Source organism: Neovison vison, chromosome 2 (genome assembly GCF_020171115.1).
Source record: "Neovison vison isolate M4711 chromosome 2, ASM_NN_V1, whole genome shotgun sequence".
In the NCBI taxonomy this organism is placed as follows: domain Eukaryota; kingdom Metazoa; phylum Chordata; class Mammalia; order Carnivora; family Mustelidae; genus Neogale; species Neogale vison.
The window spans coordinates 15,043,929-15,071,556 of record NC_058092.1 but is presented as its reverse complement, the minus strand read 5'-3'; the positions used below and the strand labels follow the sequence as shown (position 1 = coordinate 15,071,556).

General features: G+C 37.9%; 1 protein-coding gene across 17 annotated transcripts in view; it reads left to right on the top strand.

Annotated features, from left to right (window-relative positions):
- The window catches only part of EIF4G3 (eukaryotic translation initiation factor 4 gamma 3), a 350,821-nt gene extending 323,737 nt beyond the window's left edge, over positions 1-27,084 (top strand). For all 17 annotated transcript variants that reach the window (XM_044237357.1, XM_044237358.1, XM_044237359.1 and 14 more), the window contains 7 exons: positions 3,538-3,663; positions 5,177-5,258; positions 7,327-7,425; positions 16,469-16,615; positions 22,037-22,118; positions 24,248-24,394; positions 26,660-27,084. In XM_044237357.1, coding sequence (XP_044093292.1) covers positions 3,538-3,663; positions 5,177-5,258; positions 7,327-7,425; positions 16,469-16,615; positions 22,037-22,118; positions 24,248-24,394; positions 26,660-26,841 — 865 coding nt within the window. In that variant the 3' untranslated portion in view covers positions 26,842-27,084. The remainder of the gene's footprint in view (positions 1-3,537; positions 3,664-5,176; positions 5,259-7,326; positions 7,426-16,468; positions 16,616-22,036; positions 22,119-24,247; positions 24,395-26,659) is intronic.
- Positions 27,085-27,628: the final 544 nt, after the last annotated feature.

Here is a 27,628-nt window from a genome sequence, read left to right as displayed (position 1 = left end):
CCCCTGCTTGTGCTCTAGCTGACTTGTGTGTGCTCTCTCTCTCTCAAATAAATAAAGCCTAAACAAAACAAAACAAAACAAAAGCATAGGGGCACCTGGGTAGCTCAGTCAGTTAAGAGCCTACCTTTGGTTCAGGTCATGATCCCAGGGTCCTGGGATCAGGCCCCACATCAGGCTCCCCACTTGGTAGAAAGCCTGCTTCCCTCTTTCTCTGCTGCTCTTTCTGCTATGCTCCTCTGTCTCTCTCTCTCTCTCTCTGTCAAATAAATAAATAAAATATTTTTTAAAATATTCCCACAAAGGAGACATCAAGCCATCTTGAAATTCTCAGGACTTAAATCTAAATACTTTATGATGCTAATTAGGTATGTTGGTTGGTAGATATGTTATTGTATAGATAGATGTATTGCATACAGTGTTGATACATTCATTCTATAACATGGCTTTGGAAGACTTCATTATTAAAACTATCTAGTAAAAATAGTTGTGTACAGTTCACTATTAGCCATGGAATTGGAATCTATTTGGAAATTTAATAAACAAATGAAAACCAGGATGATAAAAATTGGAGTTGTCAGTAGACACACAATATGTACCTTTAGGAAGTTTGATATATTAGTGTTTCACTTTGGGAGATATTTGTTGGAGAGAAAATTCTTATTTCTTCGACTACTTTAGGCAACTTTTCCTGCCACTTAGGGCAATTCTACCCCACTATTTAAAGCTTACACAGACATGCAGACTTAAGTTTCAGATGCAGAATTGCAGAAGTGCAAATTTTTTTAAAAATTGCAGAGTTGCTGGTTGACAGTAGAGACCACGTTTGCTTATACAGGTAAGAGCTAGCTTAAAAACTCTTCTTTGGGGGCACCTGGGTGGTTCAGTGGGTTAAAGCCTCTGCCTTTGGCTCAGGTCATGATCCCAGAGTACTGGGATCGAGCCCCACATCGGGCTCTCTGCTCAGCAGGGAACCTGCTTTCTCCTCTCTCTCTGCCTGCCTCTCTGCCTATCTGTGATCTCTGTCTGTCAAATAAATAAATAAAATCTTAAAAAAAAAATAAAAACCTCTTCTTTGTAGTGATTCTTTGAATATGATACTAAAGTGTAAGAAGCTTTCATCCTCATTTAGTTCTTCCTTTTACCTATAGTTAGATTCTGTTATGACCAGTGATAATAATGCTTAACCTGTTTGATTTTTAGATGTCCTCACTGTCTCTCTCTTGTTTATCTATATCAAGATATATATTTTTTAATTATCACAGTGGAAATTGTGGGAGATGCTGCTGATAATACCATTTCCAATTATGAAAAATTGCCTTTTCAGATTTCTGAACTTCAGTGAACTAAAAAAAAGTTTGTTTGGTTTTTTTACTTTTAACCATACCCCTTTAATTAAATTTTAGATAGAAACTCAGTCTCATAAAGTGAGTAAAAGTAGAGCCTCTGTAATTGAGACGAGGGAGGGATGCTTAAAGTCCCAACTCTGGACTTCCCCAAAGTTTAGTCCATTGGATGTAATGGTCACTATGTACCAAGAAGCAAGATTATGGTGTAGCTCTGTCTCATTCATTCAGCCAGCAGAAAATGTGTATTATACAAGGCATTGTTACAGGATATGTAATAGGCCAAAGACATAAAGATAATTACCTAGGGACTTTTGTACACCATGTGTTTTTTTTTCTTTTTTCTTTTTTTTTAAGATTTTATTTATTTATTTGACAGAGATCACAAGTAGGCAGAGAGACAGGCAGGGGGTGAGGGAAGCAGGCTCCCAAAGAGCAGAGATCCCAAAGTCACAAGGCTCAATCCCAGGACCCTGAGATCATGACCCAAGGCAGAGGCTTAACCCACTGAACCACCCAGGCGCTCCACCATGTGTTTTTCTTAAAAAATGTACAAGATGATTTAGGACCTGTAAGTCTGAAAAGAAATAAGCCTCTTACAAGCTTTTTCTATAGAAACCCTGTGTTCAGCCAAATATGTTTTTTATCAGCAGTATGGATTTGACCAGTGATTGTGTTCTGGTGACTGTCTCGTGATGTACTGACTAATCAAGAAATAGAAAACAAAGGCAAGAGTATGGGTAGATGTCTTCTAATTGTAATATGAAGTGAAAATCACAGATCTACTGCTGAGAGACCCAGATAGCTACAGTTGTCTCATGGGCTCATTAAATAGCTTAATCTATGCCACTAAGCCATAGAACATGAACTGACATTATAGGATGATTAGCCCAGAAATCATGGAGTCCAACCAGATAATGTGCCATCAGTGGCACATTAACTGAGCTTAAAGTGTGCACATAATGAGAGAATAGTTAAGTTATCTGTTGTACAGCAAGTAGATGTCAAATCATTATGAGCTGTGAGGCCTGAAAGTTGGTGTTAAGGATTCATGAAGCCCAGAGTTAAGTAATGTCGCAGAGCTACAAACTTTTGAAATGGCACCTTCAGAAGGGTGACCCTGCCTTATAGTGGTATCTCTTTTTAAGTGAGAATTTTTAATGACGTGTAGACCCTTATGGTAGGTACACAGAGTGGTGTGCTCTAGCTAAGAATTGAACTACAGTGAACAAAGCACACATTTTCTGTATGCAGAGATATGGAAAGGTGTGAAGACAAATATACCTGCCCATGCCCCAGCACTCACTCATCCCTTTCCTTAAATTACTTGTATGTCCTTGTAACTATATGTATGTCTCCTTTATTTAAATTTACTTTTGTTTTTGTCCTTTTTAATATGCTGTGTATGGGACTAATTCACAAAGTCTTGAATTAAACGTTTTATATTAATAAATGAATAGCTGTGGATTTTTCACTCTAAATAAATCTGTACTGATATTTTGTATTTGACTTTCCACGTTTTTATATTTAAATCCCATTTTTTTTCACACTGAAAAAAATTTCATAGCATGAAATCCTGAAACCATTAGCTTTTATTTAAAGGTACAACAGTTTTTAATATGTCATAATGATAATATTATTAGTAATGTCATCAGACTCTTTTATATCCAATCAGTTTGTTTCCCTCATTGTATGCTCCTCAAGGACAAGGGTGTTTGTCCTTTCTTCTCTTTGGGTCTAGTTTACATTACACCAAAATTTTTACTGGGGGCATGTGACTGACACAGAGAGTACCATACTCAACTGTAAATAGTGTAGGATTAGATCGAATATCTCTTCCCCCAGAACATAACATGGCTGCCTTGTTTTCATCGTAGAGTCTTCCACGTGTCACCTTTATACAGAGTTACCTTCTGTCCCCATCTAGATTGGCACATCCTGGTACCATAGTTCACGTTATTCAGTTATTAGCCCTTTCTGCAGGTGTGCTTTTGTTTGTGCTGTTCTTTCTCCTCCACTAACATAAGCTCTTGAGAATAAGAACTTATTATTTATCAGTTACTTTATGCCTAGCATGGTATCTAACATAATAGATGCTTTAATAGGTATTTGTTGACTGACTGATTTTTGGTCTCTTTATTTAATCTTAACTTTTGAATTACATTTGTGTGACTTTTTCTCTTATTCTTTTCAGTTTTTCAGAAACATTGGAATTGGCAGATGACATGGCCATTGATATTCCCCACATTTGGTTGTACCTTGCTGAACTGGTAACCCCCATGTTAAAAGAAGGAGGAATCTCCATGAGAGAACTTCTCATGTAAGTTTTACTTGCTTTTTGTTTTTGTTTTGGTGGGTGTGTATACAGCAAGGTAAACTGATGCGAAACTTCAGCAGCGAACTCTAGCTTAGTGCTGTTCCCTTGTTTCCTTTGGAGGCTCTTGGATGCAGCCTGTGACTCTTCACAACTTCGCATTTCAGGGGACTAGGAAGTACAGACTGTCAGTCATAAAGTAAATAAGTCATGGGGATGAAACCTGTAGCATGGGGAATGTAGCCAATAATATCACAATAACTTTGTATGGTGACAGATGGTAGCTATACTTATCACAGTGAGCATTTTATAATATATATAATTGTCAAATCACTGTTATACACTTGAAGCTAATACAACTATACTTCAGTTTAAAAAAAAGACATTTCAGTGTGAAAATGTTACATTACACTTTATCTGCGGTGGAGAAGTCATGGGGATATGATGACCCTGTGGTCCATTGAAGTTAACAACGTTTGTCGATAGGGCTCCAGAATCACTTAACTGGAAAGTTATTTGTCCTGGAAACTTAATGTTGATCTGACTTTTATGTCTGTCATTATTCAAATGCCATGAGAAGTTATTTCTACATAATAGCTTGTCAGACTGACACTTGCATTGTATATGCTCTGGTTATAATAAAATGAACTGCATTTTAGGCATTCCTAGATTTGGACAGGAGTTGGGAATTGTTGCTATATTGTACAGACTAATTTTTCCTAAACGTTTTTTTACAACAGTAGTATTTCTCCCAAAACTTCATATGGTCAAACTCCACATACTGTGTGTCCCTTTTGTTTGAGGCTTGCAGGACATTAAAGAATATGAGAATTCTGTAGTAAAACAAAATAAGAAAAACTATTTAACTTTGGGCACCTGGCTGGCTCAGTCTGTAGCATATGTGACTCTTCACCTCTCAGTCATGAGTTTAAGCCCTACACTGGGCATAGAGCTTATTTTAAAAAAATACAAATTTGAAAAGATTTTATCTTTGTTTAATTCAGCATTGCCTCACTTAATTGTAGAATCCTTTTCTTGAGGAATAATTATTCATAGCCTATGGAACACAGTGTGGGAAATACTAATTTAGACTATGAAAAATAAATGGTCCCTTTCTGTTTTATCCATAGTCTAAAGAACATCTTCCTTTTTAAAAAAATACTTCATAATTAAGCTTCGTAGTTCCCTGTTACCTAAGGTTCTTCTCTCCTTTAGGCTTAAAGTGGTATTTATGTAAATAGATGATTAAGTGAGACTGATCGTTGCATTGCTTCTATCACAATCAAAGAAAAAGGCAAAACCTAGGAATTCTAAGGTCCCTTTCCAGCTTCTCCATGAAGCATAAAGTAAACTTGAAGTCTTCTGCTGAACATTACTTAGAGCATGTCCTGGAACTTTCTCTTGCCCATTATTATTTAGGTTGCGTAGTATCTGTCCTTTTGGCACACATTGTTTGCCTACTGTTCTAGAATAGGGAGTTTGTTCAGAGGAACTTAATCACTACTCCTGTCTTTTACAGAGAATTTAGCAAACCTTTACTTCCTGTTGGAAGAGCTGGGGTCTTGCTTTCTGAAATATTGCACCTTCTATGCAAACAAATGGTGAGTGTTAAACCGAGTGTCAGACTCAACAGCATATTAGGAAGGGCAGTAATTTTGGGTCCTGAGTTATCCGTGAAGAGCTTAGGTATCACTGTGCAAGTATTTCTGTAGCCTTTTATTATTTGAAAAGAAGTATTTCAGCCTGATTTCTTACAGAGGTCTATTTCTCCTTCTGTTAGTAGTAACTTGGCAAAGAATTCTCTAATCTCAACTGGATTTGGTATAATTCTAAAGAATCTCAAAATATGTTGTATTAGTGACCAGTAATTTTATCTTCTTGAAACATAATGGCTGTATTATTTTTACTTTTAGTAGATGTCAGTGAAAACTCCTTGCTTTTAGAGCAATGTAACATGCCTAAAATGATAATTTTATTAATTTTGGATCTCAGGATAGGTAATCTGATGAGTAATAGGTGTTAGAAATTATTCTACAGAAAAAAAATTATTCTACAGGATTGTGAATCGCTATCTTAAAGTTATATTTAATTTAGTTTAATAAATACTACACATTTCTTTGCAAAGCTCTATGCCAGGTTCCTAGTTTACAAAGAACTAAGTCTTCAAAGAATTCATAAACTAGAAAGGGAGACAGACAAGTCTAAACCAAAACTTTCAAGAGTGTTTCAGTGCTATATTAAAGGTCTAAGAGGTTTGGGAAAGTGGTATTAACAACACCCAGGGTGAGAAACATCAAAATAAAATTCATACATGAAAATTCTGGAGTGATTCCTGACTTATTCAAACCAGAGTCAAAGGTATTGGGATAATAGATTTCATTGTTTTATTATAGGCATCAGTAAAACTGTTTTGTTTCAATACTCCCTCTGGGTATACAGAAGTCCCTTTGTATTACATCTCTGTACGAGTTATTCATGGACGGGTATACTAAAGAGCCTAGACTCTAGTTCTAGTTATTTGTTATTAATACTACTTACTTGATGGCACTAAAGTTTTTATTGAACCCTAATTTGTTGGTCCAGAATTCCTTCCTACTCTCCTAACCTACTTCACTTTGGTCCTTATTAAAAACTCAAATTCTCATTAACTTTTATGTGTAGAAACAGAAAGCAAATTCTCATTTCTCCTAACCAGCTTCTCATAGAGCATAATTTCTGCAGTCAGCCTGAGTTTACATCCTGAATTTGGTGGGTTATCAGCCTTGGACAAGTTACTCTATGAAATAATCAGTACATGTTTCATAGCTAGTAGCCATGGCTCAATGGCTGACCTTTCCCTTTATTACTGTGACTTCATTCAGGCAGTGAACTTGTACCTTCTCATCAGTTTTCAGCTGACAGCAGCTCTTCTCTGTTATATCTTGGGCTCAACCATGTTCCTTTTGCCCTTGAAATACTTCTCATTCCTGGTTCAGGAGCAGTAACCTCCTTAGTCATTCTCATGTTTGCATAATTGTGATCTACTATGAAGAGGAAGGGGTTCCAGTGAGGCTTGATGAATGGCTTTAATAGCAGATGTATATAACACTATCTAGGACAAGAGACACTGTTGAATTTATGAACTCTGAATTGAACCTTTTTTAGGTGCTTATATTCATAAATCCCAAACGTGAGTTTACAGTTCCCCAGATTAGTCATCTGATAAAATAAGTTATTGAACCTTAAATAGCTATATCATAGCCATTCACTATGACATTTGCATACATTTGGATACCTTGGTGTGAAAGCAAGGAGTCCTGAGACATTAACTTCATATCAACAAGGGAAAGTTTTGGGCGGTCTGGGTGGCTCAGTGGGTTAAAGCCTCTGCCTTCGGCTCAGATCATGATCCCAGGGTCCTGGGATTGAGGCCCACATCGGGCTCTCTGCTGAGCAGGGAGCCTGCTTGCCCCTCTCTCTCTGCCTACTTATGATCGCTGTCTGTCAAATAAATAAAAATTAAATATTAAAAAAAAAAACAAACAAGGGAAAGTTTTGAGTTTTCAATCTTTACAATTCTATACTCTTGACTTTAAGCAAGACTTCTCCTCTCCTCCTCCACCACCTTCTCCTCCTCTTCCTTCTTAGCACAATGTAAAAGTAAATGGATTGGACTTATCTCTGTTTTAGAGCCATAAGAAAGTGGGAGCCTTATGGAGGGAGGCTGACCTCACCTGGAAGGACTTTTTACCAGAAGGAGAAGATGTACATAATTTTCTCTTGGAGCAGGTAAGAACAAGGCTTATACCTTCCTGTTTTATAGTAGTTGGTCTGTTTTATAGACTAAATGAAGGTAATTTCATTAGTAGTTCAGTCATGAAAAGTAGACCAAAATTAGATTCATGGTCAAAATGTCATTTTAAGTCCATGCTTTAGGGCCACTCCAACTATTCACTCATTAGATGATAGATAAAGAATAAAATTTAAAGGATTTAGCCACACACAGAAAACAAGCTACGTATCTCCATGAACCAGAAAGGAAGTTGATAAATAAAGCAGGGGTTATAGGGCTAAAGCTGTAAGTCGTCTGAGATCTGGGTCTAAAAACCAGTAGAGACAGGCAGAAATTATTTCTATGAGGTAATGAGGACTAGTGTGCCCCTTACAGGGCAGAAAATTAGAGGATAGGCTTACTGCATGAAACCAAGTAGGAACTCCATAGAAAGATAAATGCAAGGAAATAAACACAGTCATAGAGCCAAAACCTTACCAAGCTGTCTGCTTGGTAACTTGATCCAGAAATCCACAACAAGGTATAAGACCCCGTGATCAATATATTCTGGTTCTCATTAAGGAATTGTGGAGGATCAGATAGAGGCAACCATAAAAATATTAGATGAGGAAGAGTGACAAAGAAAGGAAACAACTCCCTCTCAAAATGACCCTGCAAGGGATGCCTGGGTGGCTTAGTCAGTTAAGTGTCTGCCTTTGGGGGCGCCTGGGTGGCTCAGTGGGTTAAGCCGCTGCCTTCGGCTCAGGTCATGATCTCAGGGTCCTGGGATCGAGTCCCGCATCAGGCTCTCTGCTCAGCAGGGAGCCTGCTTCCTCCTCTCTCTCTCTCTGCCTGCCTCTCTGCCTACTTGTGATCTCTCTCTGTCAAATAAATAAATAAAATCTTAAAAAAAAAAAAAAAAGTGTCTGCCTTTGGCTCAGGTCATAATCCCAGAGTCCTGGGATTGAGTCCCACATTGGGCCCCTTTCTCAGTGGGGAGCCTACTTCTTCCTCTCCTTTGCTGCTCCCCCTGCTTGTGTGCTCACTGTCTCTCTCTCTCTCTCTCTCCCCCTCTGACAAATAAATAAATAAAATCTTAAAAAAATTATCCTGCAAATCAAGTCCTAAAGTATAGGAAAATTAAAACCAAGATAGCTCACAAAATGATGAATAAGTAGAAAAAAATCACTCAGGTAAAATGAAAATAAAGCAATCTGAAAATTATTTTAAATTAAGTATGTTGTGCTGGATAAAGACACTGCATTAGGTTACTGGGGACATTAACTTCCTAGATACTCTGGAGAGCCCTCCTGCCAAAAGGTAGAGGCTTAGATGAAGCGTAATTTATTTGCATTGCTGGGTTCGTAGAAAGTGAACGTAATTCCTAAGGATCTAACCTAGTAAGTGAAGAAAAAAGCCAGAGATGAAACCTGAACCCTTAGCAATAAGCACACATGAAGGGCATGTTGCTCAATGCCACTATAAGTGCTACCAAAAATCTCAGAAGAAGTCGAAATGGTCCTAGTTCAGTATTACCCTGGCTCCCAGAAGAAGCCAACCAAAATTATTTTTGGAAAAAACATTCTCAACTTAGGTCTCTTGATTATTTTCTAAAAATTAACATTATCTAAATACATGGATTAATACTTAGAGCCCATTTAACCTGTAATGAAACAAGCAGCCATGAGTGAGAATGAACAGATAATAATGGTAGATTTAGACCCCAAAGACTAGAAATAATGGAATTCTCACTTGGCATATGACATAATGCTATATACAAAAGAGGAATTCACAAAAATGAGCAAATAAGAAAAGACTAGTCAAAATGACTGAGAAGATTTGAAAGAAATGAAGAAACTGTGGTAGATTTCCAAGAGATGTTATGAGATTTAGGGGATAGAATGAGAAAGTCCAACAAATGTCTCATAGGAATCCCAGGAGGAAAAACAGAGTAAATGGAAAAGAGGCAATATTTGAAGAGACTGTGACTGAGACTTTTCCTGAACTGATAAAACAAGAATCTATATAGAAAGCACACATGTATACTATGGAGGATAACTAAATTTCAGTGAAACTGCGCAATATCAAAAGACAAAGAAAAGATTTTTAAAACAGTTATAAAGGAGTATGATACCTACAAAGAAACAGTAGAATTTGCAGTAGCAACAGTGAAAAACAGAAGGTGGTGGAATAATCTCAAAGGGCTGAGAGAGTATCAGTTAGTTAATCTAGAATTGTCTCTCCAACTAAACTAACCTTTAAGAATGTGGGTGATATATATTTAGACACAACACACTTCTAAATAACCCATGTCTTGAAGAAGAAATCATAAAAGATAGTAAGAAATATTTGATTGAAGAAACACAGCACATCAAAATTTGTGGGATGCAACTCAAGCAGTACTCAGAGTGAAAATGTTAGCACTGAACACCTATATTTAGAACAGAAGTGGGATTGCAGATCTGTGATCTCATTTTCAGCCTTATAAAATTAGAAGAAAGAAGAACAAATAAAGTTCAAAGGATATAGAAAAAGGGAATAATAAAGATCAAAGTGGAAATCAGTGAAAAAAACAATAGAGAATAATCAGTGAAGTCAAAAGCTGGCCCTCTGAAAAGATAAAATCATTAAATCTCTAGCCAGACTAATCAGAGAAAACAAAATTGGAAAAGAAGGTGCAAATTGCCAGTAGAAGGAATGAGAGAGATGATGTTACACAGTTTATGCACATAATAATGGATCAGGGAAACTTATGAATAATTTTTATGCCAGTAAGTAGCTCAGTTTAGTTGAAGTGAACAGATTTCTTGAAAGGTACAAACCACTAAAGCTAACTCAAGAGCTTTATGCTCAGCTTTAACCTGAGCATCTATTACACTGAGGTAGTTAAAAACATTCCCACAAAGAAAACTTCAGGCCCTGGTGTTTTCACTGTTGAGTTCTATCAAACATCTAAAGGAGAAATAATACTAATTCTGCAAAGAATTCTGTACCAGTTCCTCCAGAAAATTAGAAAGATTCCTGGCCAGCTCATTCTATAAGACCAGCATTATTCTGGTAATAAAATCAGACAAACACATTTCAAGATAAAAAAAAGAACTATAAACCAATATTCTTAATAAATGCCCAGAAAATTTCTCAACAGAATTTTCACAGGTGAAGTCCAACATTATATTAAAAGATTAATACATCACAACCAGGTAGCCTTTATCACAGGAATATTATGATAATATAATAAAACATTCAGAAATCACTGTGTGGATGTATGGAAGGTGAAGGAGTAAGCAGCTCCGGAATTACTCCTTCCACTGAAACAACTGTTGAGCTAGCAAGATGTGTTAGAATGAGCTATTTTGGAATTGTGCTACCAACACCAGGGAAAAGCTTCATGAAAAAAGAATCTGGTAAATTTCAGTAACCTTGGCATTTTGCATAGAAGCTATTAGCCCCTAGCCCTGTGGTAGACAGTTGGGGAGATGGTGGTGCAGTTTTTTGGTGTCAGGTTGAGAAATGAAGACCTGGTCCTCCAAAGATGGGTGCTATGCCTTTTAATCTGCCTGGCAGTTTACTGAGGGTCTAGTGCAGGGCCCGGCCCGGCCATTGTTTTAACTGCTTAGACCAAAGTGGTTTCCTGTATGGTATCTGTCAAAGAATTTAAAGAACCAGATGCGTTTGACTGTGGTCCTACTCACCCCCACTCCACCCTACCCCACACTTTTCTCATTGGTTTCATGCATTCATGGAAATCTCTGCAAGGTCACTGGCGTTGTGGGGAGATAATGGGTCATAGACTATAATGACCACACACACAGGAAGGAAGGTAGTCTTTGTCTAACGTCAATATACAGTTGACTACAACAGTCTGATATCCAGAGTTACACATTACAATATTCAAGATATCTAATTGCCAACAAAAAATTACAAAGCATATAAAGAAACAGGAAGATATGGCTCATTCACAAGAAAAAAGAAATTGACTGAAAACCTCCCTGAGGAAACCGGAATGTTGGACGTACCAGACAAGGAATTTAAACTAACTGCCTTAAATATGCTCAAATTGCTGAAGGAATCATGGACAAAGAACCAAAGGAATTCAGGAGAATGATGTATGATCAAACTGGCAATATCAATAAAGAGGTAGAGATTATAAAAACAAACCAAATAGAAATTCTGGAACTGAAAGTTGGAATAGCTAAAATGAGAAAATAACTAGAGTGGTGCAACAATAAATTTGATCAGACAGAAGAAAGAATCTACAAATTTGAATATAAAGTAGTTGAAATTGCTCTGTCAAGGGGGTCACTGATTGGCACTAATTTGCTGCCATAAAAATCCATCTTTAATTTTTGAAATGAAATTTCTGGTGTTGTTATATGAAACTATGAGTATCACTGATTTGCTTTTGTTTTTGTTATTTTTTTAAGATTTTATTTATTTATTTAACACAGAGATCACAAGTAGGCAGAGAGGCAGGCGGGGGGCGGGGGAAGCAGGCCTCTTGCTGAGCAGAAAGCCCAACTCGGGGCTTGATCCCAGGACCTGAGATCATGACCTGAGCCAAAGGCAGAGGCTTAACCCACTGAGCACCCAGGCGCCTCTCACTGAGTGTTTTAAATTTTAAAAATCCTCATACTTTGGTGTTTTTTTTAATAAACTTTATTATAATACATATTAGAAAATTAATTCATTAAACATATAAAGGAGCCTTTGAAAGAATTCCTCAATTTTCGGAGCAGAAAGAAAAATGAATCAAGAAAAATGAACAGTGCCTGGGGACCTATAGGACACCATCAAGCATCATGGGCATTAGAGAGTCCCAGAAGGGAGAAGAGAGAGAGAAAGGACAGGGCAGAAAAATTATTTGAAGACATAATAGCCACAAACATCCCAAACTTGATCCAAGATAGGAATCTACATGTGTAGAAATTTCAGTGAACTCTAAGCAAGATAAACTGAATGAGATTTACTCAGAGATGTATTATGTGAAACTTTTGAGTGACAAAGACGGAAATCTTGAAAGCAGTTAAAACCAAGTGACTTGGCCTGTACAAGGAATCCTCAATAAGATCAATAGCCAATTTTTCATCAGCCATAAGATACTGGGATTGGGGCGCCTGGGTGGCTCAGTGGGTTAAGCCGCTGCCTTCGGCTCGGGTCATGATCTCCGGGTCCTGGGATCAAGTCCCGCGTCAGGCTCTCTGCTCGGCGGGGAGCCTGCTTCCTTCTCTCTGCCTGCCTCTCCGTCTACTTGTGATTTCTCTCTGTCAAATAAATAAATAAATAAAATCTTTAAAAAAAAAAAAAAGATACTGGGATGATCTGTTTAATAAATTTAATAACTTCGGGGGTACCTGAGTGGCTTAGTCTATTAAATATCTGGCTTCAGCTCAGGTCATGATCCCAGAGTCCTTGGATCAGGCCCCTAGTTGGGCCCCATGCTCAGCAGGAAGTCTGTATCTCCTCCGTCTCCCACTGCTACCCCACCCCTGCTTGTGCTTCTTTCTCTCTCAAATGGGTAAATACCATCTTTTAAAATAAATTTTTTAAAAGAAATTAAATAACTTTAAACCAGGAATTTTATATATGGCAAAATTTCCTTTAAAGATGAAGAGGGGGAAAAAAATGAGGGGGGAAAAAAATGAAGAGGAAGTGAAGCATTTCCAGATTTAAAAGCTAAGTGAGTTTGTCAGCAGGAGACCCGCCCTATGGGAAATGCTAAAGTGAGTCTTTCAGGCTGAAACAAAAGGGCAGTGGATAGTAACCTCAAGTCTTATGAAGAAATAAAGATCACTGGTGGTTAAGGTAACCACATAGGTAAATATAAAAGCTAGTATTACTGTATTGTGGTTTGTGGTTTCTCTTTTTTGTTTCCTATATGTTTTAAAAGGCAAATCCATAAAATAATAATTATAAATATGTATAAACAGGCACACAGTGTATAAAGATATAATTTATAAAAATAACATAAAGATGGTTTCTCACAGAATTGCCATATGACCCAGCAATTCCATTTCTAGGTATATATCCGAAAATAGGAAATTATATGGCACCTGGGTTTCAAATAAACCTGGATTCAGGTTCCAGCCTTGAATCACTTCATGTGACTGAACAAATTACCTGATTTCTCTAAGCCTCAGGATCATCACCTAGGAAATGATAATAATACCTACCTTGTGGAATTTTTATGGGGATTAAATAGAATAAAGTTTAAGAAACACTGAGCACAGAGAAGTAATCAATTATGAATATTGTTGTTACTAATAAAAATATTTAAAGGGTAGTTAGAAAAATTAGGTTTTAGAAAACCTGGTCTTCCCTATCCTGACTTTTGGCTTTTTTCTAAAATACTTGGTTCAGTGCCTTTTTTCCTGGGGACCCTAGTACGTTCTGCAAGAGGAAGTAATGAACCAATTCGCAAATTTGAAGCCCAGCCTTCTGGGATCCAGAAAGATGAGATAAGTTATGCAGAAACACAGGAGTTCTGAGAAGCAATTGTTTCTTTCCAGGGACAACTGCAAACTTTACAGCTCTGCACCAACTCCCTTTGGCTTTCATTTTCAGATTTTTATGTCGTGTTTTATTAATGAGCAATATACTTTGTTTGATTTTATTGTTGTTAATAAATAAATTCTTACAAAAGATAAAAAATAAAATGCTACATAAATGGTAAAGACAATCAAAACAGTAGGATGAATCCTTCTCTCCACACAATCTCCCCCCCACACACACACCAGAATTCAAGGTAGCTTTTCCTTTGTAGATCTGGGGAAGGTATAGGAATATATCAAAGTCCCCAAAGGTATTAGAGTAAAGCTGGTGCTAATAATCTTTAATATTTTAACCTATGGTTTTTTTATAGTGAAACTTCACTGAGTAAAGCATACTTCTATATCACATTGCCTTATACCCTTGAAAATTACCAATGATTTTGATTTTTTTTAACCACTTCTCTAAGAATTGAACAATTATGATATGATTTCCTTTTTTTATATTTAGTATATGTGTGTGATCATAATTTTATGTACATGTGTCAGAATGGCATAAAAATCATCAAATTTTTTCAAGTATTTTAACAATTAAGGTGAAATTCACGTAACATCCAGTTAATCATTTTTAAATGTACAATTCAATGACAGTGCATTTTTTTAAATATTTTATTTATTTATTTGACAGACAGAGATCACAAGTAGGCAGAGAGGCAGGCAGAGAGAGAGGGGAGAAAGCAGGCTCCCTGCTGAGTAGAGAGCCCGATATGGGGCTCGATCCCAGGACCTTGGGATCATGACCTGAGCCGAAGGCAGAGGCTTTAACCCACTGAGCCACCCAGGCGCCCCTCAATGACAGTATATTAACAATGTTGTGCAACCACCACCCAAAATACTTTTTATTTATTTATTTTTAAAGATTTTATTTATTTATTTGACAGAGAGAGAGAGATCACAAGTAGACAGGCAGGCAGAGAGGGAGCAGAAAGAAGGGCCCCCCGCTGAGCAGAGATTCCTGATGCGGGGCTCCATCCCAGGACCCTGAAATCATGACCTGAGCCAAAGGTGGAGGTTTAAACCCACTGAGCTACCCAGGTGCACCCCTCCAAAATACTTTTATTGCAAAAGAATTGTTGGGGCGCCTGTGTGGTCCTGCTGGTATAGGGCTTTTCCCTTCCAGGTTAATGGGTGGCTCTACCAAGTGTATGGTCCTAGAGCCCTGTTGGTGCCAGCAGGGTGCACGTTCTTAGTGCCCTGAGCCCTTGGAACTGGCTGAGGTTGAGGTTGGTGGTGGTCTTCTCATCTTAGAACAAGCCTTCCTGGTAGAAGTAGCTGAGTCAGGGCGCCTGGGTGGGTTCAGTGGGTTAAGCCTTTGCTGTTAGCTCGGGTCATGATCTCAGGGTCCTGGGATTGAGCCCTGCATTGGGCTTTCTGCTTGGCGGGGAGCCTTCTTTCCCAACCTCTCTCTGCCTTCTTGTGGTCGATCTCTCTTTCTCTCTCAAATAAATAAAATCTTTTAAAAAAAGAAGAAGAAGAAGAACTGAATCATGCCTGAACTCCAACCCCCGTCACTGACTCTAGAGTCCTTATATCTGTGCTCCGTCAAGCTGCCACTTGTGGGGGCCTTAAGACTTTATGTGATAGAGTGAGCCAGTGTTCTAGGAGAATTGGAAGGCATGTACACTTGTTTTTAGGCTGTCCAGGGTCATTGTCATGGATGTGAAGCAACAGCCAGATAACTCTTATAAAGTATTTAAGAACAAAGTGAGAGCAGGACAGGAGAGGTGAAACCAGTGCTTCTAATAGGGCTGCAGAGCTCCTTATGTGTGTTCACAGAGCTTCCTCTATGCCCGCTGCCTGCGTGAACTGTGTGTGCAGGTGGTGCTGTCAAGGCTGATGCAAAGGCATTTCTGCATTGGGTTGGACCCACACAGGCCATGATGATGTGATTTGGTGCAGTGACTACATATATACAGTCTTTCTCCGTACCAGAATATTCAGTCCTTTGGAATTGAATGATTTTTGTGGGGAAAAAGGTCTTTCATGCAATACTGATAAAACCCTTCATTTTTGTTGTCCTCCCTACAATACACTGGTTGTTCAGGAATTGTATAATATAGCATCATTCTCTGACTTGGATTCAGAATGGTCAGGAGGTATTTGAAGGACTTTACCAAATTTAGAATTTTGACAGCTCTTCTGTGCCAGTACTGATACTAAACCATAGGCTGCAGAAGGAGTTAAATTGTACTGTTAGTATTCATGCTGTGCCATGCAGCTATGTCATTGCTAAGAGCACAACTGAATGATTTGGAGTGAGCATAGCCACAGAGATAATTCTAGGGGTCTTGTTGGCTTTTTGTTCTTAAGGAGAATCAGAAATAGACAATATAAAAAGTTGGAGAAATGTTCAGAAAGGTAGGAGAGTGAGACTTTTACAGAACTATAAGTAAAAAATGGCTTCTGCTGATCATTTTGACCCATGTAAAATAAAACATTGCCCATGACTTTGTTTTCCTCTCAGGGTGTTACTAATATTGACTTACGTTAATATATACAACATTTTATGTTTCAGAAGTTGGACTTTATAGAGTCTGATAGTTCCTGTTCCTCTGAAGCACTTTCAAAAAAAGAACTCTCTGCTGAAGAGCTGTATAAGCGACTCGAGAAACTCATTATCGAGGACAAAGCGAATGATGAACAGATCTTTGACTGGGTAGAGGTATAGAGATTATGTCACCTTCCCTGGTATCTCTGCAAGAACGATTCTTGTGCATTCACGTACAGCCACACCTCAGAGAGAGTGTGGGCTCGGTTCCAGACCACAATAAAGTGAATACCGTAATAAAGCGAGTCAAATTAATTTTTTGTTTTCTCAGTGCATATGAAAGTTATGTTTACATAATGCTGTAGTCTGTTAAGTCTGTAATAGCATTATATCTAAAAAAGTACATAAAATCTTAAAGAAAAATACTTTATTGCTAAAAAATGCTACCCATCCATCCTCTGAGCTTTCAGTGAGTCAGAATCGCTGATCACAGTTCATTATAACAAATACAGTAATAATAAAAAAGTTCAAAATACTGTGAGAATTATCCAGATGTTACACACAGAAGTGAGCAAATACTGTTGGGTAAATGGCGCTGACAGAATTGCTCGATGCAGGGTTGCCATAAACTTTCAATTTGTAAAAAACACAGTACCACTGAAGTACATAAACAATAAAACAAGGTATGCTTGTATCTTCCCTTCCACTTCATAGGAGTATTTAACCTTAATGAAGTTACTTCTTATTCTTTCATGTATGTGTATTTGAAACTGTAAGACTGTTTTTTTATCTTTATAAGATTTCAAGTTTTTTATAAGGTCAAGTAAAACTACTCCAAACAGAAGCCATTTTCCTGGGTCTATCGTTAGTTTAGGATAGACCCTACATTTTACTATTCAAAAAAGACATATTTGGGGTACCTGCATGGTTCAGTCATTTAAGCACATACATTCAGCTCAGGTCATGATTCTAGGGTCCTGAGATCAGTCCCACGTCCGGCTCTCTGCTCAGCAGGAGTGTGCCGTCCCTCTCTGTTCTCCTTCTCTCTCTCTCTCTCTTCCCAAATAAATAAATAAAAATCTTTCATTAGAAAAAAATACATGTTTTTCCTAAATTTTCCTGCATTTTAAATACCATTCTGGATGAAATTAATAAACAGTATGTAATTTTTCTGAAATATGTTGACTTTCATCTTCATAGTAATTCTCCCTTCGTGGGATCATATAATCAAGTTGAAAGAAAGTCATGGAGGACTAATCTGGTCCTTTCCCTCTTGGATAAATCTTTTTTATAGTCCTTGTAATGGGTTGTTCATTCTTTTTTTTTTTTTTTTTTAAGATTATATTTATTTATTTGACAGGGATCACAAATAGGCAGAGAGGCAGGCAGAGGGAGAAGGGGAAGCAGGCTCCCCGCTGAGCAGAGAGCCCGATGCGGGGCTCGACCCTGGGATCATGACCCGAGCCGAAGGCAGAGGCTTTAACCCACTGAGCCACCCAGGCGCCGCTGGGTTGTTCATTCTTTGTCTACTTTAGGCATTGAGAAATAGTGAAACTTCTGACAATTTTTTTTTTTAATCTTTTTTCCTCCATATCTATTCAGGGTAGTAAATCTACCCTGTCACCTAGTTGGGAATCTTTCAATTAATTGTAATAGTTTGCCGTTATATCCCTGTCTCCCTCTCTAGGTTCTCTCATCCTTTCTTAAAATCTTGATATCCAGACTCTTGTTTGGTTACTCTTATACAAACATAGCCTGGATTTTCAGTATCACTCTCACAAGTGACATGTGCAAATTGAACATGATTGCCAGATGTGATGCAACAGTGTGGAGTTAGGCAGTGCTGTCATGTTTTTTGTTTTGGACTCTGCTCACCACACTGAACTCAGATTGCTCTTTCAGTCATAGAGTACCCTTTCTTCTATGCTCTACTGTTTAGTCATCTCTACCACCTACAACATTAATGCATTTAGTTTGGGAACCAGAATGGGGCTTTTAAAAATTATTTCTGCTTATGTTCATCTTCTTAAACTAGATACAAGTTTTTGTCTATCAGGACATTTTAGATTCTGACTTTGATCATAAAATTTCCTTGCCATCTTTTTCACTTTGTGTCTTCCTTGCATTTCATTAATATGTCAACTTTATCTTCATCCAAGTTGTGGGTAAGATATGTGAATGAGGCAAATTAACATCCTTTTAGGAACAAGATCCCACCCCTACCCCCATGGACACTTCCAGCTGTTAATCTGTTTTTTATTTCACATCATTTTTACTGTCTATCCCATCTCTTCATCTTGCCCACAAGAGTACAGCTGCCATTACATAATTGGTCAGAAGCCTTGCTGAAGTCCAGGGGATACATACTTATATCCGTCTGAGCTACTATATACTAATCAAATCAGAAAAGGCAAGGAGGTTAGTTTAGCGTCACTTGTTTTTCACGTACTAACTTACTCCTCTTGGCATAACTACCTCTTTCCTCTCTAAGACTCTTAAGTCATTTATGTGGTAGTTTGTTGTAGGAGTTAGCATAGCCTTTCTGGTATGTTATCGACATGCCTTATTTTCTGTTTTTAAAAAATCCAGTCAGGGGCCCTGCTGGGTGTCTCAGTCCTTCAAGCAGCTGCCTATGGCTCAAGTCATGACCCCAGGGTAATGAAACTGAGCCCCACTTCAGGCTCCCTGCTCACTGGGGGATCTGCTGCTCCCTCTTTCCCTGCCCTTCCTGCCTGCTCGTGCCCACTGTCTCTCTCACACTCTCTCTCTCAGGTAAATAAGATGTTTTTTAAAAAATAGAAATCCAGTCAGTGTTTACATATTTAACGTTACTTTCTTTTGCCATGGTTTTCATAGATCACCATCATTTCAGCCATTTGGTCTTTTATGTTCTCATATATTGCAAAATGAGGCTATTTTCACCTCTTCATCAATGTCGGGCTTCATTTTTTTTATATCATTATTTATTCTGCCTATTCTAGACCAACAATTATTCTCCTCACAGAAAAGACAAAGGGTAAATTTCACAATGTAGATTATGCTAATAAAGATGACTTTTTTAAAAGGAGAGAAAACCCAAAAATGTAATAGTAGCTGAGCTCATAGTACATGAAGACATTTGTTGCTCTGTGTCTGGTACCAGAATTATGTACATCTGAGTTTGCTTATTCAGCAGACCCACCTGCCTTCTTGTTCTTGCCCATTTTTGTTAAGATCTTTGCTTAATCTCTGGGGTACTTGGGTGGCTCAGTTGGTTAAGCGCCTGCCTTCAGCTCAGGTCATGATTCCAGGGTCCTGGGATCGAGTCCTGCATCAGGCTCCCTGCTCAGTGAAGAGCATGTTTCTCCCTCCACCTCTTCTGCTCCCCATGCTTGTGCGTGCTCGTTCGCTCTCTCAAATAAAGAAATAAAATCTTTAAAAAAAAAAAAAAGATATTTGCTTAAATCTATAGTGGTCTAGTCTATTTTTAAATATTAGAATTACAATGTTTAGCTTTATTTGGTAGAAGCAATATGCAGTTAGTTTCTTTTTTTTTTTAAGATTTTATTTATTTATTTGATAGACAGAGATCACAGGTAGGCAGAGAGGCAGGTAGAAAGAGAGGAGGAAGCAGGCTCCCTGCTGAGCAGAGAGCCCCATGTGGGGCTTGATCCCAGGACCCCAGGATCATGACCTGAGCCGAACTTAACCTTAACCTACTGAGCCACCCAGGTGCCCCTGCAGTTTGTTTCTTTATAAGAAGCAGTCAAATGGCTTGAAAGTGGTATTGATTATCTAATTCTTTTTAGCTCATTTTTTAATTTTTTTCTGAAGTATTTGGGAATTTCAGATGATATTCAGTACTTGAAATAACTCTCTGTCAACCTATTTTTAAAATATTGTTGAACCAAATTTCTTCAAAAATAATTGTTCAGACTTTGCAAAAGTAATTTCTGGGCCTAGACCAGCCTGGCTTCAGTCTAAATAAAGTTTGTTTGTTTACAAGGTATAAACCAGTAACTGGCTATAACACATACATCATCAAATCTTTTATTTTTTTTTTAAAGATTTTATTTATTTATTTGTCAGAGAGAGATCACAAGTAGGCAGAGAGGCAGGCAGAGAGAGAGAGGAGGAAGCAGGCTCCCTGCTGAGCAGAGAGCCTGATGCGGGACTCGATCCCAGGACCCTGAGATCATGACCTGAGCCGAAGGCAGCGGCTTAATCCACTGAGCCACCCAGGCGCCCGATCAAATCTTTTATATATGTCTCTTCCCCCATACCATTCCCATCCTCCACGGTTAGCAGTGGCACCACGTGTTTCTGTTCTTTTGGAAAAAATTGGTAATAAAACCTCTTACTGTAACATAGCCCACCATGTGCAGTGCTGCTAGTATCCTGCAGAGCTGACCATCTGACTTGCTTTAACCCCTTTTAACTTGGCTCTCACCAGTGATGTTTGAGGTTAAATATTCAACAGAGGGAGAGCTGCTAGTTAATCTGTATCAGTTTTAATATTCATAAACATTTAAACGATCTCTGAATATCTTTGAAATTCTTAATTTCTAACACAGAGGTTTATAGTGATATCCTAAGTTTTTTCCTGGCCAGTCGTTTTAAGGCTGACCCAGTGGAAAATACTATGCTGTGCTATTAAAAGAAGCTGAGACAAGCATTAATTCTGTTCACAGGCATAAGGAACATAAACTTTGAAAAGTATTTTAAATACCTGCCTAGAAAATATCTCCTTTTGTTTCTGTTTTGCTATTCATCTGGCATAGTACAACGTTTTTGTTTTTGTTTTAATTTTTTTTGAGGATTTTTTAAAAGATTTTATTCATTTATTTGACAGAGATCACAAGTAGGCAGCGAGGCAGGCATGGGGACGGGGTGGGAAACAGCCTCCCCGCTGAGCAGAGAGCCCGATTCCGGGCTCCTCCCAGGATCCTGAGATCATAACCTGAGCTGAAGGCAGAGGCTTAACGCACTGAGTCACCCAGGCGCCCCTGGCATAGTATAGCGTTTTATAGCAAGATAAGAAGATAAGATCTTAAGAGAAACTAAAACAAATTTGAGGCCCATTTACTGTACTAAATATATCTCTAAATACATTTTTTTCTGCCATCCTTAGAAAAGAGTAATATTTTTCTCACCACCACCTGAAAGATTTGAGACAATGCTTGAGTTTAATCTCTAGTTCACATTAAAGTTAAGATGAAAAAAGCAGTGTTAGCACTTCTAAAATTCATTACACACTACTCAGAAAAGTAGTTTCTAAAACACACTGTAGTGAGATCATCTGAATATAAGTTATTTATTGAGGAAGAAAATGTTTTTAAATGGTTGTACTTCCAAATGCATATGGTGCATAACACTGTATAATTGAGCAAAATACAGGCAGCAGTTAGCTCTCTGAAAACTAAATGCTGCCACTTAGAGTATTTTCAGACAGAACCAGTGGTAGCCCAAGTATCTGCCCGTGAATCAAGATTAATTTTTACAAGAATGTTGAATGTGACCCCATCTGTCCCTAGTGCCAGATGAGACCTGCTTTAAGAGAAATAATTTCTCTGATGTAAGGGTACTTTTAACTGTTGCATTTACTTTTGATTTCAGGCTAATCTAGATGAAAGCCAGATGAGTTCACCTACATTCCTTAGAGCTTTAATGACAGCCGTTTGTAAAGCAGCTATTATAGGTAAGTAACATTTCTGAAGGCAGCTCTTAACATCTGAAATCCCTGGTATGTTAACTGCTGATGATATGGGTCTGAGTTTATATGGCCTTCAAATTTTGCCCTGTGAAACTCATTTTCTTGTGCAAATGGGTGCCGTTTCTGTCTCCAGTGCCTGGCTGTCTCAAGCAGGGGGATAATTAGCTGCCATGCCTGTAGTAAGCCCAGATCTGAGCAGCTAACCTGCGCCTTGTGTTCTAGTTCAGGAAGAAAGTGAGTGCATGCTGCTTGGGTGGTTTTCTACTCTGCTGGGTGTGGTTTTACCTTCACCTTTCACCTCCAGTACGTGAAGCCTCCTCTGCCTTCCACTCAAGAGTTATAATGAATGGGTTGAATATTCTTTTTTTTTTTAATAGATTTTATTTATTTGGCAGTGATCACAAGTAGGCAGAGAGGCAGGCAGAGAGAGAAGGGGGGGGAAGCAGCTCCCCGCTGAGAGAGTGCCAGATGTGGGGCTCATTCCCAAGACTCTGGGATCATGACCTAAGCTGAAGGCAGAGGCTTTAACCCACTGAGCCACCCAAGCACCCCTGGGTTGAGTATTCTTAACCTAGAATCAAGAAGGACTTCTCATCTCAAGAGAGAAGCCATTTTATATAAAAACATATATGAGGAAAGAAAACAATTGTTTCTTTTGCTTTATGTTGATCTTAGATGATACGACAGTGTCACTGAATGCTAATCACATAGGTGGATAGGGTTAGGGCGGGCACAAACCCTGCTTGCTGTCAGCTGCGTATAGTATTTAACAGTATTGAATGAGATCATGCACCTAGCCTCAGGTAGAAATTCACATTTCTGTTGCTGCAATGGGGAAGAAAATCCTGTCAGTTCAAAAGTTGTTCAGAATTTCAGGTCTGTCTGTCATCATTTTAGAAGATAGTTTCATAATTATATTTAAGATTTTCTGTAGAAGAATATTCAGTGTTAGGTCTTTAATGAGGTTAATAACAAGCTGCTAATAGAAAGTCTTTATAAAAAATATCATAAGTCATTTTTACTATCTATGGAACTGTAAGACTGGTGTTTGGGGTTTTTCTGGAGTTTGTTTTTGTTTTTAAAGATTTATTTTTGTGCTCGCTTCGGCAGCACATATACTAAAGATTTATTTATTTATTTTAGAGAGAGTGAGCAAGAGCAAGCAGGGGGAAAAGGCAGAGGGAGAGGGACATGCTGAGCACAGAGCCCAATGCAGGGCTTGATCTCATGACCCTGAGATCATGACCTGAGCTGAAATCAAGAGTTGAACACTCAACTGACTGAGCCATGCAGGCGCTCCATAAGGCTGGTGTTTCAAAATCACAATTTAAGGGTGCATGGTGGCTTGGTCAAGTGACCAACTCTTGATTTCAGTTCAGATCATAATCTCAGGGTTATGAGATTGAACCCTGTGTTGGGCTCCTTGCTCAGTAGGGAGTAGGGAGTTTGCTGGAGATTCTCTTTCCCTCTGCCCCTCTTCCCCCACGCCGTGCTCACTCACATGCTCTTTCAAAGTAAATATTTTAAAAAATAAAAATCACAGTTGGAAAGTATAAAAGCTGCTTTAAAAAACAAGGTTGTGTCCCAGTGCTAACTTACAGAAGAAATAAAACCTCATGCTTCTTGGCGTTAAGGATGATTTCCTCAGCCTCTTTTTACTGTGCCTTTACTCCAGAAGGCTTAGATTGTATATGTTGTTTGCCACTGTTGGAGTTGGTCCTCACTCACCCTCCTAGTAACAATAACACGGTTCTGTTTTACCCTTCTGAAAAGATTAGCATGAACTATCACTTTAATTTCTTTTTAATGTTTCTTTTGTAGTTTGGAATGTCACAAAACCACTGTCCATGTTTCACTATGATTAAAGATAACGAATTTGGTACACTTGTTTTGAGGGAACCCAGCACTCAAAATACATTCCTCCTCCAAGTATTTTTACTATTTCAGGAAGAATATCCCATTAATAAATTCAGAGTATCTTAGATTTCAAAATATTTTCCTTGGACCCCCTTGCTTCCACTTTCCTTGTAGTCGCGTTTTACCAACTCAGAAAATTTGAAAGGGCTGCGCATTAACTCCTTAAATGTAACATTTAGCTCTTGTATCACCTGTAGCCGACTGTTCTACCTTCCGAGTGGACACTGCTGTTATCAAGCAGAGAGTGCCGATCTTACTCAAGTACCTAGACTCAGATACAGAGAAGGAACTGCAAGCACTTTATGCACTACAGGCATCAATAGTAAAACTTGATCAACCTGCCAGTAAGTTAATCTCTTAAATTAATGCAACCAGTGGGGAAGATTTATGATGCTTTGATGGGTTTTGAATAGTAAATAATAAAATAATCACTACTAACAAAAACTCAGATAACCAACAACTTGAATAAACCTGAATTTTTATTTATTTATTTATTTATTTTTTTTTTCCAATTTATTTATTTTCAGAAAAACAGTATTCATTATTTTTTCACCACACCCAGTGCTCCATGCAAGCTGTGCCCTCTATAATACCCACCACCTGGTACCCCAACCTCCCACCCCCCCGAAAACCTGAATTTTTAATGTACTTTTGTGAGAAAACTGTAATAAAACTAGTTCGTATTAGAGATTTAATCCTCATTGTAGGGCAAGTCTGCCTAACTGATGGGAATGTATCTGTACCGTGCAGTGTGGTACAGTATATTCACTTGAGCACTGTGAATGTGACTGTTGTGACTAAGGAGCTTAATTTTGAACTATTTAATTTAAATGTAAATAACTCACATGGTTAGTGGCTACACTTTTGGATAATGCAGACCATCCTGGTGATAGCATACATGCATTACAGTCTTTTACCTTCTTTGACACAGGTTTTAGTAATTAAAGAGGATGATACTCTTCAGAATCCTCAGACACCCAACAGAGACATCAAGGTGTTTTAGACTAATTTTCACTTCAGGGTTATGATGAATTCTTTGCTAACCAGCCAAATAAGGTAACCTGGACCACCCAAGTCTTAGTGATACTGGTAAATTAACTGAATTATATTAAGTCTTGAAAATTCAGTTGAAACTTGTGAAAGTAGAGGGCAATATCAAAGATGACATTGAAGTAGCTCTTTGGTACTTCCTTAGGTTGTATCTGCTGCTGGGCTTTCCTTCTTTGATAGTGCTGATGAATCCCTCTGGGAGATAAAGGAAAAGATCGAAACAGTCCTCAGGCTGTAACTGAGGAGACATCTAAGTCTGAATCAGAGAATTAACTGACTTTATTTTCTCTTTCTCAAGACCTTTGGAGGGTCATTTAACATCATGACTTCCCTTTTCTGTTCTTATAAGGATGAGGACTCATTCACTTTTCAAGAGATGAAATTGATGCTATGTGCTCAGCCAGTCACATTAAAGTATCTCCCATAATTATCAGCTTTGATAATCCCTGGAGAGATGTTTAATTCTTGATTTACCATCAGTAGAATCTTGACCACTTGTTTCCATTTCCCCATAGGCCAACCAAGGTTTAGAGAATGAAGTGATTTCGATTTAGCTTAACTAATAAAATTACAAAGATAAATCCAAAGAAAAGTTTTAATAATGACTCATTCTAAGCCCAATATTTATTATCAATTATTGTTGATTCTGTTGCTTCCCTTCACTCATATGAATGGAGGCTGACTTTAAATGAACTTAAGAGCCCGTAATGAAGGGATTAAAAATAAAGAATATATAACTTTACCAACTTTTTCTCTTTTTGAACAATAACATAAGCTAAGTTTCCACTATGGGAGCAAAACAGAAAATTAAATTTGCCCAGATCATCGGGGCATTGAAAACAACAGGCTTTTTTTTCCTCTGGATAAAATCCAGCGGAGATAGTTTTTACCCACATTTTCCATATAAATTATTACTCTTTCCAATTTGAAAGCAACATTAGAAAGAGAAAAGTACCTTCTGTCTTTTTCTTCCAAAATTTGTAAGAAGTATATATTTTTATTGTAAAATTTCAACCAGTATAGGATGCATAAAGAAGAAAATAAAGTTATTCTTGTATTTAATTTTTATAATGTGTAGTTTGAGAACTACATAATATCGAACAACTCAGCACTATCAGAAAATAGTTCAGATTGAACAAAATAGTAGCAATAAAAATAATTTAGATTGCTTAAATCTTTTTTCTGTTCTTTATTTTTTTTAAAGAATTTATTTATTTGACAGACAGAGAAAGATCACAAGTAGGCAGAGAGGCAGGCATAGAGAGAGGGGGAAGCAGGCTCCCCACTGAGCAGAGAGCCCTATGGGGGTCTCGATCCCCTGAGATCACGACCTGAGCGGAAGGCAGAGGCTTAACCCACTGAGCCACCCAGGTGCCCCTTTCCTTTTCTTTAGACTAGTTATTTTGCTATTATACTATAAAGAGGGAGTATGATAAATTGTTAGGGATATTCTTCTCTAGGGGGATTCATGTGCATTCATTCATTCATTCCTTGGAAATACAGTCTCTTCATCCCAACTACAGTGCCCAGAACTGATGGTATATTTTACGTCCTTGCAGATTTGCTACGGATGTTTTTTGATTGCCTATATGATGAGGAGGTGATCTCCGAGGATGCCTTCTACAAATGGGAGAGCAGCAAGGACCCTGCAGAGCAGAATGGGAAGGGTGTGGCTCTGAAATCTGTCACAGCGTTCTTCACGTGGCTGCGGGAAGCAGAAGAGGAGTCTGAGGATAACTAAAGCTTCAAATACACAAAACGAAACAAAAGAAACAATTTAAGTATTTTTTTAAAAAGTTTCACGTCTTCGCCAATCACAGTGCAGCAAGGCCAATTCTCGCAGAAATCCCCACGTGTGCACGAGTGGGAGAGGGGAAAGAGAAAAAAGGTGATCATGGAGGAAAAAGGTACTGGAAAAAAGTAAACTTCAAACCTGAGGGCGGGAGCACTAAAACCAAAATACATGTATTATTTATAGAAAATATTTTCTGTTTTAATCTTTTCTTTTTAAACAAGGACTCATACTTTAAAAAAACACATCTGTTTAGCAGAAAAAAAAAGTTGAGAACTTTTAATTTATTTTAAGGACTGCAAATGCCAGTGTAATTTTTTAATTTGCAGTTTCTGTAAACAACTTGTATAATAGAAAAGCAGAGAAATAAATTTCCCTCCCCTTCAGATGCACCTCACGTTTGTTTTAAAGCATAGTAGTTAGTCCAGATTTAAGAAGGTTTGGGGTGAACAAGGTAAGAAAGATTTTTTTTTTTTTGGCATCAAATCTTTCTGCCTGCCTCTCAGCTTGCTTCAGAAAATTTAAAAAAAAAAAATCACAATAGTAATCAAAACATACATAACCTTGGAACAGAAGGAAATGCTGTGGACCAGAGAACTCCAAGAATTGTTTAAAAAATTAAAAAAAAAGTGCTACCCTGCGAAAAGTACTCTTAATACTTTTGAAATCTTTAGAGCAACTTTAAGGCTTGTAAATACATAGAACAAATATTTAAAAAAAAAAAAACAAAAATTGA